The sequence below is a fragment of the Seriola dumerili genome, unplaced genomic scaffold (genome assembly GCF_002260705.1).
Source record: "Seriola dumerili isolate Sdu_G_001 unplaced genomic scaffold, Sdu_1.0 BDQW01000091.1, whole genome shotgun sequence".
NCBI classification, from domain to species: Eukaryota; Metazoa; Chordata; class Actinopteri; order Carangiformes; family Carangidae; genus Seriola; species Seriola dumerili.
This window is the reverse complement of record NW_019174346.1, coordinates 5,345,185-5,358,365: the sequence shown is the minus strand read 5'-3', so window position 1 is coordinate 5,358,365 and position 13,181 is coordinate 5,345,185. Positions and strand designations below refer to the sequence as shown.

The 13,181-nt window shown below is 39.8% G+C and overlaps 1 protein-coding gene across 1 annotated transcript; it reads left to right on the top strand.

The window, feature by feature from the left end:
- Positions 1–1,812: 1,812 nt before the first annotated feature.
- On the top strand, positions 1,813–12,862 carry LOC111222196 (stromelysin-1-like). Its single transcript, XM_022745816.1, has 10 exons — positions 1,813–2,018; positions 9,112–9,359; positions 9,470–9,618; positions 9,695–9,820; positions 9,904–10,065; positions 10,223–10,370; positions 10,541–10,671; positions 10,815–10,974; positions 11,907–12,010; positions 12,102–12,862. The coding sequence occupies exons 1-10, from the start codon at positions 1,911–1,913 to the stop codon at positions 12,203–12,205; spliced, it is 1,440 nt and encodes a 479-aa protein (XP_022601537.1). The 5' UTR covers positions 1,813–1,910; the 3' UTR covers positions 12,206–12,862.
- The last annotated feature ends 319 nt before the right edge of the window (positions 12,863–13,181 follow it).

Here is a 13,181-nt window from a genome sequence, read left to right as displayed (position 1 = left end):
CTTATAGATTAAGAAAATGATCTGACAGTACAGTTTTTTTAATTAAATAAAAAAAAGCTGAATTCACAATTCATCTAAGCACTTTAAAATAAGATGAGAAATCAAAACACAGATACATGAATAAAATAATTTATTCCTCTAAATTTCTTTTTAAACTTTTTAGATCTTTTTAGATCTCATTTTTGAAAATAACACAATGACACTAAAACAGGTATCAAAAATAATTCATTTAGAATCATCAATTTACTAATAAAAATGTCCTATGTGAAAAGCATTACAATATCAAGTAATGATATATAGAATCGTATATAAGGATACAGCTGTAGAGTCTGATGCTGTTTCAGGTTGATGTTTACTGATAAATAATACACTGCCTGTATTATTGTATTGTCAATCAGGGCAAATGTGACATAATTTAAGAAATGAGATCTAAAAAGTTTATGGCGACAACGTGCCATATCTGTTATCTACTTTCCCCTGGATAAAACACTCAAAACAAGATAAAACAAGAGTTAATGCGCACATTTGAAGAGAATTTCCTCCAAATCCAGGAATGCTGCAAATGCCAACACAAGTACAAATATACAACAACGTGCTCCAAAACAAGAAATGGAGAAAATGTCATTAAATAGCTGATTTATAGTTGTCAGTGGGTGTCTTTAGTGATGTGTCTGTCTGATCTGGGAGTCCAAATATGTCAGGGTGTATCTGTGAATGCTGATGCCAATAACAGAAGAGGAAGAGAAACCAGTGGCATGGGTGAAACAGCAGCACTGTTTGTCAGCCATGTGTCAACCCTGGGCAGTAACCAGGATCAACATTAACTTTTTGCTCCCTCTCTTGGCGTCTTTGCTTATTACACCCACTGATGTCAATTACCCGAAAAAGAATATTCTGTTGGTGACTTGTGTTGAGATCTAATTAATTAATAATAAAATCTAATTGTGCCTTCTCACTGTATGAAATGGAAGATTCACAGAAACACGCCCCACGGCATGATGCACTGACACCTTTTGGCATCTCTGGCAGAAGAGGTCTCAAAGTCACAATTAACACTAAAGATTTTTTTGATGTCATCATCAGGTGTTTGTAGGTCTTTCATAATATCGAAAAACAATAAATAAGCTCACCAGCTTCGATCATCATTTCTGATGATCATCCATGACAAATAGAGTGGGAGAGAAAAGTGCTTCCAAACAGGCCCAGGATCAAACAAGCCCATCGCTTTCAAAGGATGTCAATCACAATCACAATCAAAGCTGATAATCACTCTGTGGTTCTCTGTTAGCTGTTAGTGTCTAGATTATGCCTGTTGCCATTTGCTTAGACTTTCTCACTTTAATGGCTAGAGGGCCATTTGGTTAGAGTGTAACTCTTGTGTAGCAATTCAGATGAATGTGAGCTTGTAAAAGGTCTGTGCGTCTGGCTGCCAGCACGCTGAGTTTCACCAGTTGACAGAGCAAAAAGTGATAGCAGTAATCAACACATTACTTCACCAACAACTTTACAAAACTCAAGAACACACAGAAACACCTGATGTCATCTCACATCTAAAAGAAAACATTGCATTCCTGTCGATGGTTTAAACAGTGCAATTTCTGATCAGCATCATGTTCATACAGGCCCGAGTTCTAGCTTGAAACTATCTTGAATCTTCTCCGTCTCTCTCTCTCTCTCATCCCTGCAGTTATCTCTCTCCTGTTGCTCTAATGGGCCTGTTCAGACTCTTGCAGGAATGTTTTGTTGCCTCATCATGCATCTTTATCTGATCTCGCATCCAAAACACTGATATTGAGTGTTTCAGGAAATAAGCAACTACTTTATTCCAACTCAGCGGCCGAGTAGAGTCTGAGAGGGAGAATAAATAAAGTACCTGGAGTTATTTCTTCTCTGCAGTAGAAGAAGGAATCATGGAAGGTGCATTGGCTGTTAAAACTGTGCTGATAGTGGTGATTGTGGCACTCTGTGGAGCTGTGCCCACCACTTCACCCAGCCAAGAAGAGCTCTCTAAAGCCCAGGTAAACATGAGATGTTCTCAAAGTTGAAATATTGCACTGTTTGTTGGTGTTATTTAACCTGGAGACATTGGCAAGAGAAGAGCATTCAGTTTTTATCTCTTTCAATCTTGTCAAACAATACAATTTCAGTCTTTTTAATTTTGTAACGTGAAAAGAAAGAATTTACTTTCCATTTCCAGAAATATTAAATCCTATTTAAAGTCATCTTCACAGGAATAAAACTGGTTTGAACAATTCAAAGTTGAGGTTTAGAGATAACTAGAAAATGCATTTCCTGTGGAAAATGCATTTGAATGCCGAGAGCTGAATGAGATTGCTGAAGCAATGCTAAAGTAGCTAAGCTAGCCAAAGCATTTTCTAAAGCAATGCTGGGGTAGCTGACGTAACTTGTAAGCTGGAGGTTGAATGACATGAAATGGTTGAAAAAGACCTGAATTGATGAAAAAAGATGAAAACAGCAAAATTTCTAATTTGAAAGTTGAATGGCCTAAAATGGTTGAAAAATACCTAAAGAAGAAATGTACAAGCAAAACCTGTAAGCTCAACTCACAAACAAAAATGTTAAACTGGAGTCCATTAGCTGTCATGGGTTGCCATGGCAGACACTTTATGTTTGAGATTTTGTTTGGACATTTGTCATTTCCTGTTTTATTTTGTAGTTTGTTTTCTTGTGTGTCTCTTTATGTTTGTCCTGTTTCCCTGCTTGTTGATTGTCTGCCCCGTCCTAATGTGTTTCACCTGTGTTTAATCACCTTTGCCACCCTTGTGTCTATTTAGTCTCTGTCCTCCCCTTTGTCTTTGTCAGTTCATCTGTTGTTGTCCCCTGTGTTACCGGTTGAGTCCTTGTCTTCCTCGTGTGCTTCTGGTCCCTGTGTTTCCTCATGCTTTGGCTTTTGACCAGTTTTTGTAAGTCTTCTGTTTAATAAACAATTTTCACTGACTCCATTGTGTTGGCTGCATTTGGGTCCAGCCTTACTTAGAACTATGACATTAGCTGCAAAAGCTGAGAACTGAAACATGTTGTTGAAAAAGATGAAAGCCGAATCATTTACTGCCAAAGGTGGAAGTTGGAATAAAATGCCTTAAAACTGTGACAGAAGAAAGCATTTCTATTAGTATAAGAAAGATGAACAGCAGAAGGGTTGATATACAGAAATTGGTCTCAGTTGTGAAGATGTGGCATGTGCAGCGATTTTAAAAATGCCTCGCTTCCTGTTTCCTCCTGATTTTCTGCTTTCATTTTACATTAGAGTGAATGGGGCAGTTGGATGGTAATCCTGCCACTTTTAAGGGCATAGTTCAAATTCTGTAAGTCTTTGTGCTTTGTCAGAGACATTTCCTGAAAGAAGACAAACTTTTCTAGGTTCTGGTCAAAAATGGTGTCTGAAAAGTGAGTGTGTGGCCGTGAGGACGAATTAAACAGAGATTTTTGTGACCAGTTTAACCTCTTCTCCCACTCTGGCTGTGATGTCATCCACTCTAACCTCCCCCCATAGACACCTATTTAAAACTGTCAGGAAAAAAAGGTGTAAAACTTAAACTGTGATAAATAAACTATAAACAACATCAAAAGGTTAAACAATGAATTACTTCATCAAGTAATGTGATCAATCTCATATCAGAAACGTGCCTTCTCAATTCAATGGATCTCCAGTCTCTACTTCAAAAAAACACAAGACAATGACTGAGTGTAAATAAGGAAGTTTATTAACTAGACTACTATCTACAGAGTAAATGCAATGTTTAATAATCATCTAGATAATATAATAATGGAATGGACTGCTTGATGAGTTGGCAATGGTGGAAGACAATATGTTATATACTATAGCTATACAGCTAATGATTACTACTTCTACGAATGAGATTTGATGATTAAATATTCTTATATTTCGACATCCACCCAATCATGAGCAGAGTGTTAAGACTGGCCTACTGTGAGTTGTGCTGTAGCTGGAGACCCTCGGCTGGAACCCAGGTGGCTGAGCCGTGTTTGCCGTGGTTACCCTGGATATGTGGGATCTAGGTGGATTTTCCTGGAGGCCGTGTCCCATTATCACGGTGACAGATTCTGCTGGTCTCTCAGTGGTTCAGCTCTGGTGGAGTTTGCCAGTAGACTCTCTCGGCCACTCTTCATTTCTGGTCGGCTTCTCTGCAGGCAGTTGTGGGCAGATGTGTTATCTGCCCGCGTTTCTTGGGGGTTGATGCGCAATAAAATCTAATGCACTTAACTTTTGCTGGATAACTTTAATTGAATTGATCACAACTGTTTTATCTCCTGGGGGCTGGCACACATTTCAGGGGCGTCACATGTTTTCTCCTTTGTTTCAACTTGGAGAAGAGAGTAATTTTCCAAGGAACTTTTAAATTGTTTAATTCTAGAGTTGGCCTATAAAACTCGCACATCCTTCTTCCACCATAACCCCGGTGTCCATTCGTTGATCCTCTGCAGCTGACCCTTTGACCCATTGTCTGGTTGTGCATCTCTCTGACATGCTAACAGCATGGTCTGTTTGTCAGAGAAGGGTCCTTTGTCTCTTTTTCCTATTGGTTTGATAGTTTGATGGTGGCAAAAGTAACAAAGTGTCAATTTTGGATCCATAACTCTGCATGTCCTTACAATGAACTTCTTTAATGGCTTGTGACTGATGCCAGACCAGGTATGTCTGCTACAACTGCTAGCATAACCTGGTCATTTTTTAGCATGGAAGCTACCTAGCCAACTGAGAGAGTTAACACCACTCTAACACACTGTCATCACCACCCACCAGAAGGAAGCCACGGCTACTGTAATTGCTTACCGGAGGCTGAACCAACGCAGCAGGCCCAGTCTTTGTCTGTCAGTCTCTAACACGCCCTTCTCAACCAGCAACCAGCTGGCCGGTCCAAGCCTGGAGTTCTGGAGAGGGCACCCACCTGACAAAACACACCTCCCTCTTCACAGTCCGGCTTCATGCAACCCACCGCTGTTATCAGTGATTCCATAGTGAGGAACATCAGAGTGGCCACAACACATTGCTACCCCAGCACCAAGGTTGTGGACATAGTTCAACAGATCCCTTCTCTTCTAAGTAATCATCCTCATGCCAGAAATGTTGTTATCCACGTTGGGACCAACGATATCGCAAGCCAACAGTTCGAGGTGCTAAAGTGTGATTTTAACAGTCTTTTTTTAAATATCTAAGGACTGCAAAAAATCTTTTTTTTATCTCTGGACTGATTCCTTCTCTCCATCAAGGTGTAGGGCGTTTCAGAAGGCTGCTCTGTCTAAACACTTGGCTACAATCTGAATGCTCCTCACACAGCATAGTATTAGTTGACAATTTCAATCTTTTCTGGGAGCGTGCATCATTTTGTAACAGAGATGGCATTCACCCCAGTCCACAGTTCTTCATGCAATCTCCACTGTCAATCGTGTGTGACAGTTCAGTAATGCAGCACACCTGGACACAGCACCGGTCATTGAACAGAACTCGTCTTCTCCTACGTTGACTGTCCCCATTCCGTTCTCTAGCCTGTTGAAGAAAATTCACTCAAGTCCTTAGTACCAAGTTTGCTGTAGTGGTGTGAGTTTATTGGTATTCTAGAATACGGTGAGCCTACTGACACAGAGCAGGTCTGAGGCAATAGACTGACCCAGAGTGAAGGGCACGGGGACAGAGGAAAAGGGGGATTACAGGCATGTGGTCAGACAGGATGACAAATGGATCAAAAGAGTGTTACACCTAGGGTCAACTTACTGTACCAGGGGGCCGGGAGGGACCCCCAGACTGTATTGGTTAGTAAGGTAAGGGTATTGTAAGATAGTGAGGAATTGAGCAAGATAAAGGAAGAGGGCACTGCACACATACCCAAATGTGTATTTTCTTCCTCAAGCCCCACCCAACGGTCTATAAAGCCCTCTCAAATTCACTTAAAATGGCTCTCTTCAATGTGAGATCACTATCCAATGAGACATTTACTTTAAATGATTTTATCTGCCAACTTAGATTTTATGTTTTTAACTGAATCTTGGCTGCAAACAACGAATCATTGTCCGCTTGTTGAACTGTGCCCCCCACACTATGACTGTTTCAGCCAACCATAGGGCAGTGGTCGTGGTGGGGGCCTGTGTTTACCAAAACAACCTCAAATGTCATCAGATACAGTGTGAGAATTTTCTTTGAAGTTCTCACTTATAAACTTGATGGTCCCCATTCAATTTTATTTGCTATAATTTATCGCCCCCCAAAACAAACTGGTTCAGTGAATTTTTATCCACTCTTGTTTTAAGTATCTATCTATCTATCTATCTATCTATCTATCTATCTATCTATCTATCTATCTATCTATCTATCTAATAGGCCAATCACATGGTAGCAACTCAATGCATGTAGGCATTTAGACATATTCAAGACGATCTGCTGAAGTTCAAACAGAGCATCAGAATGGGAAAGAAAGGTGATTTAAGTGACTTTGAATGCTGTTGATGCCAGAGGTCAGAGGAGAATGGCCAGACTGGTTCGAGCTGATGGAAAGGCAACAGTAACTCAAATAACCACTCGTTACAACTGAGGTATACAGAAGAGAGTCTCTGAACGCACAACACATTGAACCTTGACGCAGATGGGCTACAGCAGCAGAAGACCACACCGGGTGCCCCTCCTGTCAGCTGAGAACAGGAGACTGAGGCTACAATTCGCATGGGCTCACCAAAATTGGACAATAGAGGATTGGAAAAACGTTGCCTGGTTCTGATGAGTGTCGAGTTCTGCTGTGACATTCAGCTGGTTGAGTCAGAATTTGGCGTACCAGTTGAACATTGTTTAAACGCCACAGCCTACCTGAGTATTTTAGCTGACCATGTCCATCCCTTTATGACCACATTGTACCCATCTTCTGATCGCTACTTTCAGCAGGATAACATCACCATGTCACAAAGCTCAAATCATCTCAAAGTGGGTTTCTTGAACATGACAATGAGCACACTGTACTCTTGGCCTCCACAGTCACCATATCTCAGTCCAATAGAGCACCTTTGGGATGTGGTGGAACAGGAGATTCGCATCATGGATGTGCAGCAGACAAATCTGCAGCAGCTGCCTGATGCTTTCATGGGCTAAAACCTCTGAGGAATGTGTCCAACACCTTGTTGAATCTGTTCCAACACCTTGTTGAGGCAGTTCTGAAGGCAAAAGGGGGTCCAACCCGGTACTAGCAAGGTGTACCTGATAAAGTGGGAGGTGAGTGTATTTATGGTCAAGGTGTTCCCCCTAGAGCCCTGGAGCACTTCCCTTGTGTTGTCTGTGCAAATGCAATGCTTTTTTCTGTTGCATTTGTTTGTTTGGTTTGTGTGTTTTTGTTGTTGCATCGTTGCTGTATTTGCCATGTGTTTGCTCCTAATGTCTTTGTTTTGGCTTCCTCCAGCATGTTTTTTCATTTGCAGCACATTCCTGTTGTTGTATTTGTTTTGTATTTTTGTATGTGTTTTCAAAAATGTATCGTTTATGAATTTGTAGCTTGTTTCTCTTTTTGGAAGTGTTTTGGGCTGTTGCAGCGCATTTGCCCTTGTCGGCCACTGTACTCTTGTCCCAGCAATTTGCTAAAACCTTGCTACCACTGCAAAGAGTCACAAAGAGGAGTCACCTCTGACCCTGCTGATAAAAAAGGATGGTATTTTAAAGACCTACACACATTCCATACATTTGTTTTGAGAAGGTCACACCCCCACTACATCATTTGGCATTCCTCTTTGACTCTTCTTCTCTCATACTTCTTTCATTGCTTGCCAGTGTGTAGTGGCCATTGACAGCACTGACTGATGCGGGTCTAATCAGCGTGTGAAGGGCAGACACATTTTTATTTCCAGCAGCCAGGCAGGTTGATAAAATGAATGATTGCAGCTGCTGAGTCAGCATTCACACTATTGCTACGTCATTCACACAACAAAGTGTGAAGCCAGCCTGTGTCACACAGTATATATTCAGCTCAGCTTTGTGATGCATGAAGGTTTTAAAATGATTCATGTGAATTTATTTTGTCGAAGCTTACGAGAAAAGTTTTACATGATGAACAATTATAACCATCAAAGAAGCATTACAGACGACTACAGATTTTCAGCACAGACATTTTTCTACGTGGAATTTTCAGTGAATATGGTGTTTTTCTAGAAGCACAAACTCATGGTACAGTTTCGAATGTGCTGGAAATATGTTAGTGTGAGTGAGTATACTGTGTATTTATAATGCCAACTAATGGTCTCTAAAATATTTGCACAGTAAGTTTGAAAAATGTTATCATTATAAAAGGGGAAAGTAAACTTGACTAAAGTTACAGTATAATCCTTAAGATTTTAGGGTGGAATTGGTGACAACCATGGTCACTGGTGGTAGAGCGAGTGGTTTTAAACTGAAGGAGTCAGAATCCTAGGGGCAGCTAATTCAATTATTGGCCTATTTCCATCATGCATCTGATTTCACAGCTCAAGACATTTTGCAGACAACAGCAGGACACAGGAAATACAGTTGGTTATCATGCTGAGGAGTTGGAACTGCAATCTCTATAAGTATGAACTTGTAATAATCCCTGCAATGGGTTTTGCTGCAGGTTCTGCTGAGAAGGAAATGTATTGTCCTGTAAAAGCATTTTAAGATGATGATTGATTTTTAAATGAATGCTCAGTGTTAGCGTTAACCCTGGAGACTAGATAATAATAATACCAGTTGAACACTTTTAATGTGAAGCAACGGCAGGAAATAGCAAGTGCTGTTTTGGTATTAGTACTGATATGGCTGAGAATGAACAGTAAACAGTGGGGCAGATATCCATGAGATAAAGTTAAGAACAATTACTAGTTTACTAGTACATACATGCAGCCTCTGGATCCTATACTATATAAAAAGACAATTGATGAATGTAAATACACTGAAAGACTATTGCAGAAAAAATAAAACCCAAAAATTGTATCAGAAAATTAGGTTTGATTTCAACTTCCACTTATCTTTCCTCAAAATTCTGTATTTAAACTTGAATAGGTAAATAACTAATCAGTCAGAGTCATCTCATGAGGAGTTTTATCTGCATATGAGAATTTCTTATTTCTGTTTTCTTCATTCAGGACTATCTGTCTCAGTTCTTCTCTGATGTGGGCGTCAGTGCCCCCAGCAGTGTCTTGCGCAGCTCTCTAGACTCCTTTGATGACACACTCAAAAAAATGCAGGAGTTTTTTGGCCTGGAGATGACAGGGCAGTTGGACTCCAACACCCTGGAGGTGATGGCTCGCCCCCGCTGTGGTTTCACAGACGTAACCAGATATAGCCACTTCAATGGTCAACCAAAGTGGGACAAGACTGTTCTCACATACAGGTACTACGCATGGGTCCCAACAAGTCCCTGCATGCAGCTCATCCAAAGATAAAGCAATGAAGCTCCTGTTATAAAACTCTTAAAGTATTTTTACTCTCACACTGCTGCAGGATAACTGACTACACACCAGACTTGAGTCAAAGTGATGTGGATGCCACCATAGCCAAGGCTCTGAAAATCTACAGTGATGTCATTCCTCTGGATTTCAAGCAGATCGACAGCGGCACCGCTGACATTATGATCACATTCAGGAGTCGAGGTAAGGCAGTACTTTCAGTGCCTTGGAGAAAATGTTTGATCTAGTGGTAACTTTACTCCTCTTCTCTCAAAACCAGAACATGGAGATTTTGCTCCATTTGATGGGGAGGGTCGGGTCTTGGCCCATGCATTCTCCCCTGGAGAGGGCATTGGAGGTGACGCCCACTTTGATGAAGATGAAAGCTGGACTCTAACCTCAGCGGGTGCTGACATTAAGGAAACATTGTAATTGAGATATGATTCCACAACTGATTTAGAACCTAACTTTATCAGTGTATTTGTGCAGGAGCCAACCTGTTCTTGGTGGCAGCCCATGAGTTTGGCCATGCAATGGGACTGGCCCACTCTCAGGTCCAGACAGCCCTGATGTATCCCACCTACCAATATGTGAACACAGAGGGGTACATGCTGCCGGATGACGACAAACAGGGAGTACAAGCGATCTATGGTGAAAGCCGAGCTAATTTACAGACTTTTGATTTTTTGCAGCTTATAAGCTTGTTATTTTACAGAAACTGCACTTTTCACGAAAGCACTGAAAAACTCTCCTCAAAGATATTTACCATTGCCATTACTTTGTTTTTGTTTTGTTTTTCCTTTTAAAGGAATCAGAACAACATCAGCTGAACCTGACCCAAAACCACAACCTAGACCTGACCCAGATCCCGAACCAAGACCAACCAGGTGCAGCAGATTCCTGACTTTTGATGCTGCAACCTCCGTTCGAGGAAGTCTTTACTTCTTTAAAGACGGGTAAGACATTTATGCACTAGTTTTTGATTTGATTTGTCACGTAGTTTTCACATAAACATGATACTCCAGAGATGAACCATTATTTTCAAAGTTAAATGTGTATTGTAGGATTTCTTTTTTGTCAGTATGTGATCTCTGTCATCTTATGGAATTTTGTGTTTCTTTGTCAGATATTTCTGGACCCGTAGCCGCTCCTGGGACGGCATCACTATGAGGAGGATTCAGTCTGTCTGGTCTGAAATCAGCAAAGTTGATGCTGCTTATGAGTATAAGAGAAGCAATACTGTCATTTTCTTTGAAGGTACTAAAATTAACATAGTAAATAATTTATTGTAAGTTATTTTTTGTTCTTTTTTAATGATTAAAGATGACAAAAAGCATTAAATAAACGGTAGTAACAGTTTGGAACATACATTAGTAAAGCTCTACCTTTTCATGTCATAGGGGATCATTACTGGAAGATCGTTGGGAACACTCTCCTGCCTGGTTATCCAAAACCTCTCACCGACTTTGGCTTCCCTCCATCCGTCACCAAGGTGGACTCTGCTGTCCATGTGTCATTTACAGGCAGAACCCTCCTTTTTGTGAATAACAAATACTGGAGGTGAGTAATGTGAATAGCCATAAACATACACTGTAAAAAGTGACCAGTTAATCTTACTTAAAAAAAATCTACGAAACCGATTGCCTTGAAAAAACTAAGTAAATATAACTATTAGTTTTAAGTTAATGTGCCCTCATGTCCAAGTTTACTTAAAATGTAATTGTGCAACTTAAAAATGGCAACGAAAGTTAACTTGCTCTTAAGTGGTAGCAACTTAAGTAAAACAAGTTAGCCTGACTTGTGTGGAAAGTTGTGTTTACTCAGTAGAGTTTAGGAAACTGATTGCCTTGGATAAATCAAGTAAGCACAACAAAGACTGATAGGTTTACAGGATTATTTTTATATATTAGAAAAATACCATTTTGAGCATTTTAAACAAAGATCAATGTATGATTTAACAAGTGGAAGTATCCAAAGAAACATGTCTATTTTCAATTGCAATAAAGTAATTTTATTTCAATCTATAATTACATGTCACATTGAAGGAAAGTGCGCCTCCAGGGAAGTCATTTATTGTTCAACTCACTTCACTCATGGTTTAACATGCTTTTTCCTAAAAGGGACTTAAAGCTACTAGAAACAATGTGGAGTAATTGTCAAGAACAGTAATACCAGTCACCATGCACAGTTAACATCCATCCTTACCAGAGAGCATGGTGGGACACTCCACCCACTTATCCCGAATAAAAACTCCAGGAACAAAAAGTTACAAGTCTAGTTTACTTACGTGAATTTAGTTTTATACCTTCTTCAGGCAAAAACAGTACATTACTGACATTACATGAGTTGAATCAACAGGATAGTGAGAAATAAGTAAACTACACTAATGTAATTCAAGTCAGCATAGGTATTACCTTTTACAGTGATAGGCTGGATCCATATATAGACAGGTGTCATGTATTGATGAACACTCCTCTTCACATTACTCATAGCTACAATGAAAGGAGGGGCAGAATGGATGCTGGGTACCCAAAGGTCATACACACAGAGTTCCCTGGGATTGGCTACCGGGTGGATGCTGCTTTTGAGAATAAAGGTAGGTTACAGTGAAAGGACGGTCCCTCTGCTGTAGCATTATGTTATGTTCCTGTTTGGCTTGATATCAATGATGCATCCCTTTTTTTCAGGGTACCTGTACTTCTCATATGGATCCACGCAGAGAGAGTATGACTACAATCGGAGAAGAGCTATTCGCACTCTGTTAAACTATAAATGGATGGATTGCAACTAAAGAATAACCCAATAACACACACACACACACACACACACACACACACACACACACACACACACACACACACACACACACACACACACACACACACACACAAGGCAATGGTTGCAGAGCTTAACTAAGAGGGAACACATGGTAGGTCTTTAGGAAAATGCAGGAGTATTGGCTTGCATTTATTCTACAAGTTAATAGAGAAGTATATTTGCTAATTCAAAGTAATATTAGGTTAGGTGAATTTTTGAAAAAAAAAAAAAGGAGCATACTTCTGAACTCTTGCCTGTCTGTATTAGTTGAGTTCAAATAAAACTGGTACTTGTTTACGTCTTGTTACTACATTACACTTTTAAGTCTAGTTAACACATTTGTTATGGTTTTTGTTAAGTCACAGAATATGTTAACCTTTTTCCACATAGCTTTTGCTGATGCTGCGATTGCACCCATTGATTGATTGACACACACACACACACACAGTTATAAGCATGCACAAAGCAATGGTCTTTCCCATTAACTCATCCTGAGTATCGGTTATTGTAGCTTTTTACTAGAAATCTGCAAGAAAATACATAATTTGAAGAAGAAATACAATATAAGATATAATAATGCTGTAGGTAACAACTGCCTGTTTTGTAGCTAATGGTTTCTCTTGAACATGATTTAATCAAGCATTAAAAAATGAAAAAAATAAACAAAATAATAAATAAATAAAATAATACAAATGAGTTTAAAATGCTTCTTTATCATGACTGAGTGTGTAATTTGGATTAGGATCTACTGGAATTAGGGAAATATTGCAACTCTGGTCTGGCAGTGTGTGTCCTGTGTGTGCACGTGTGTGTGCATGTGTTTCAACCCCGGATTTAACTAAGCATGTTGATTAGGAGACCATTCATCTTTACAGCATGACCTCCATGACCTCAGATGAGTTGTTGCAAAAGGAAAATCAATCACACTGTTGCCATTATAAGAGCTTTAA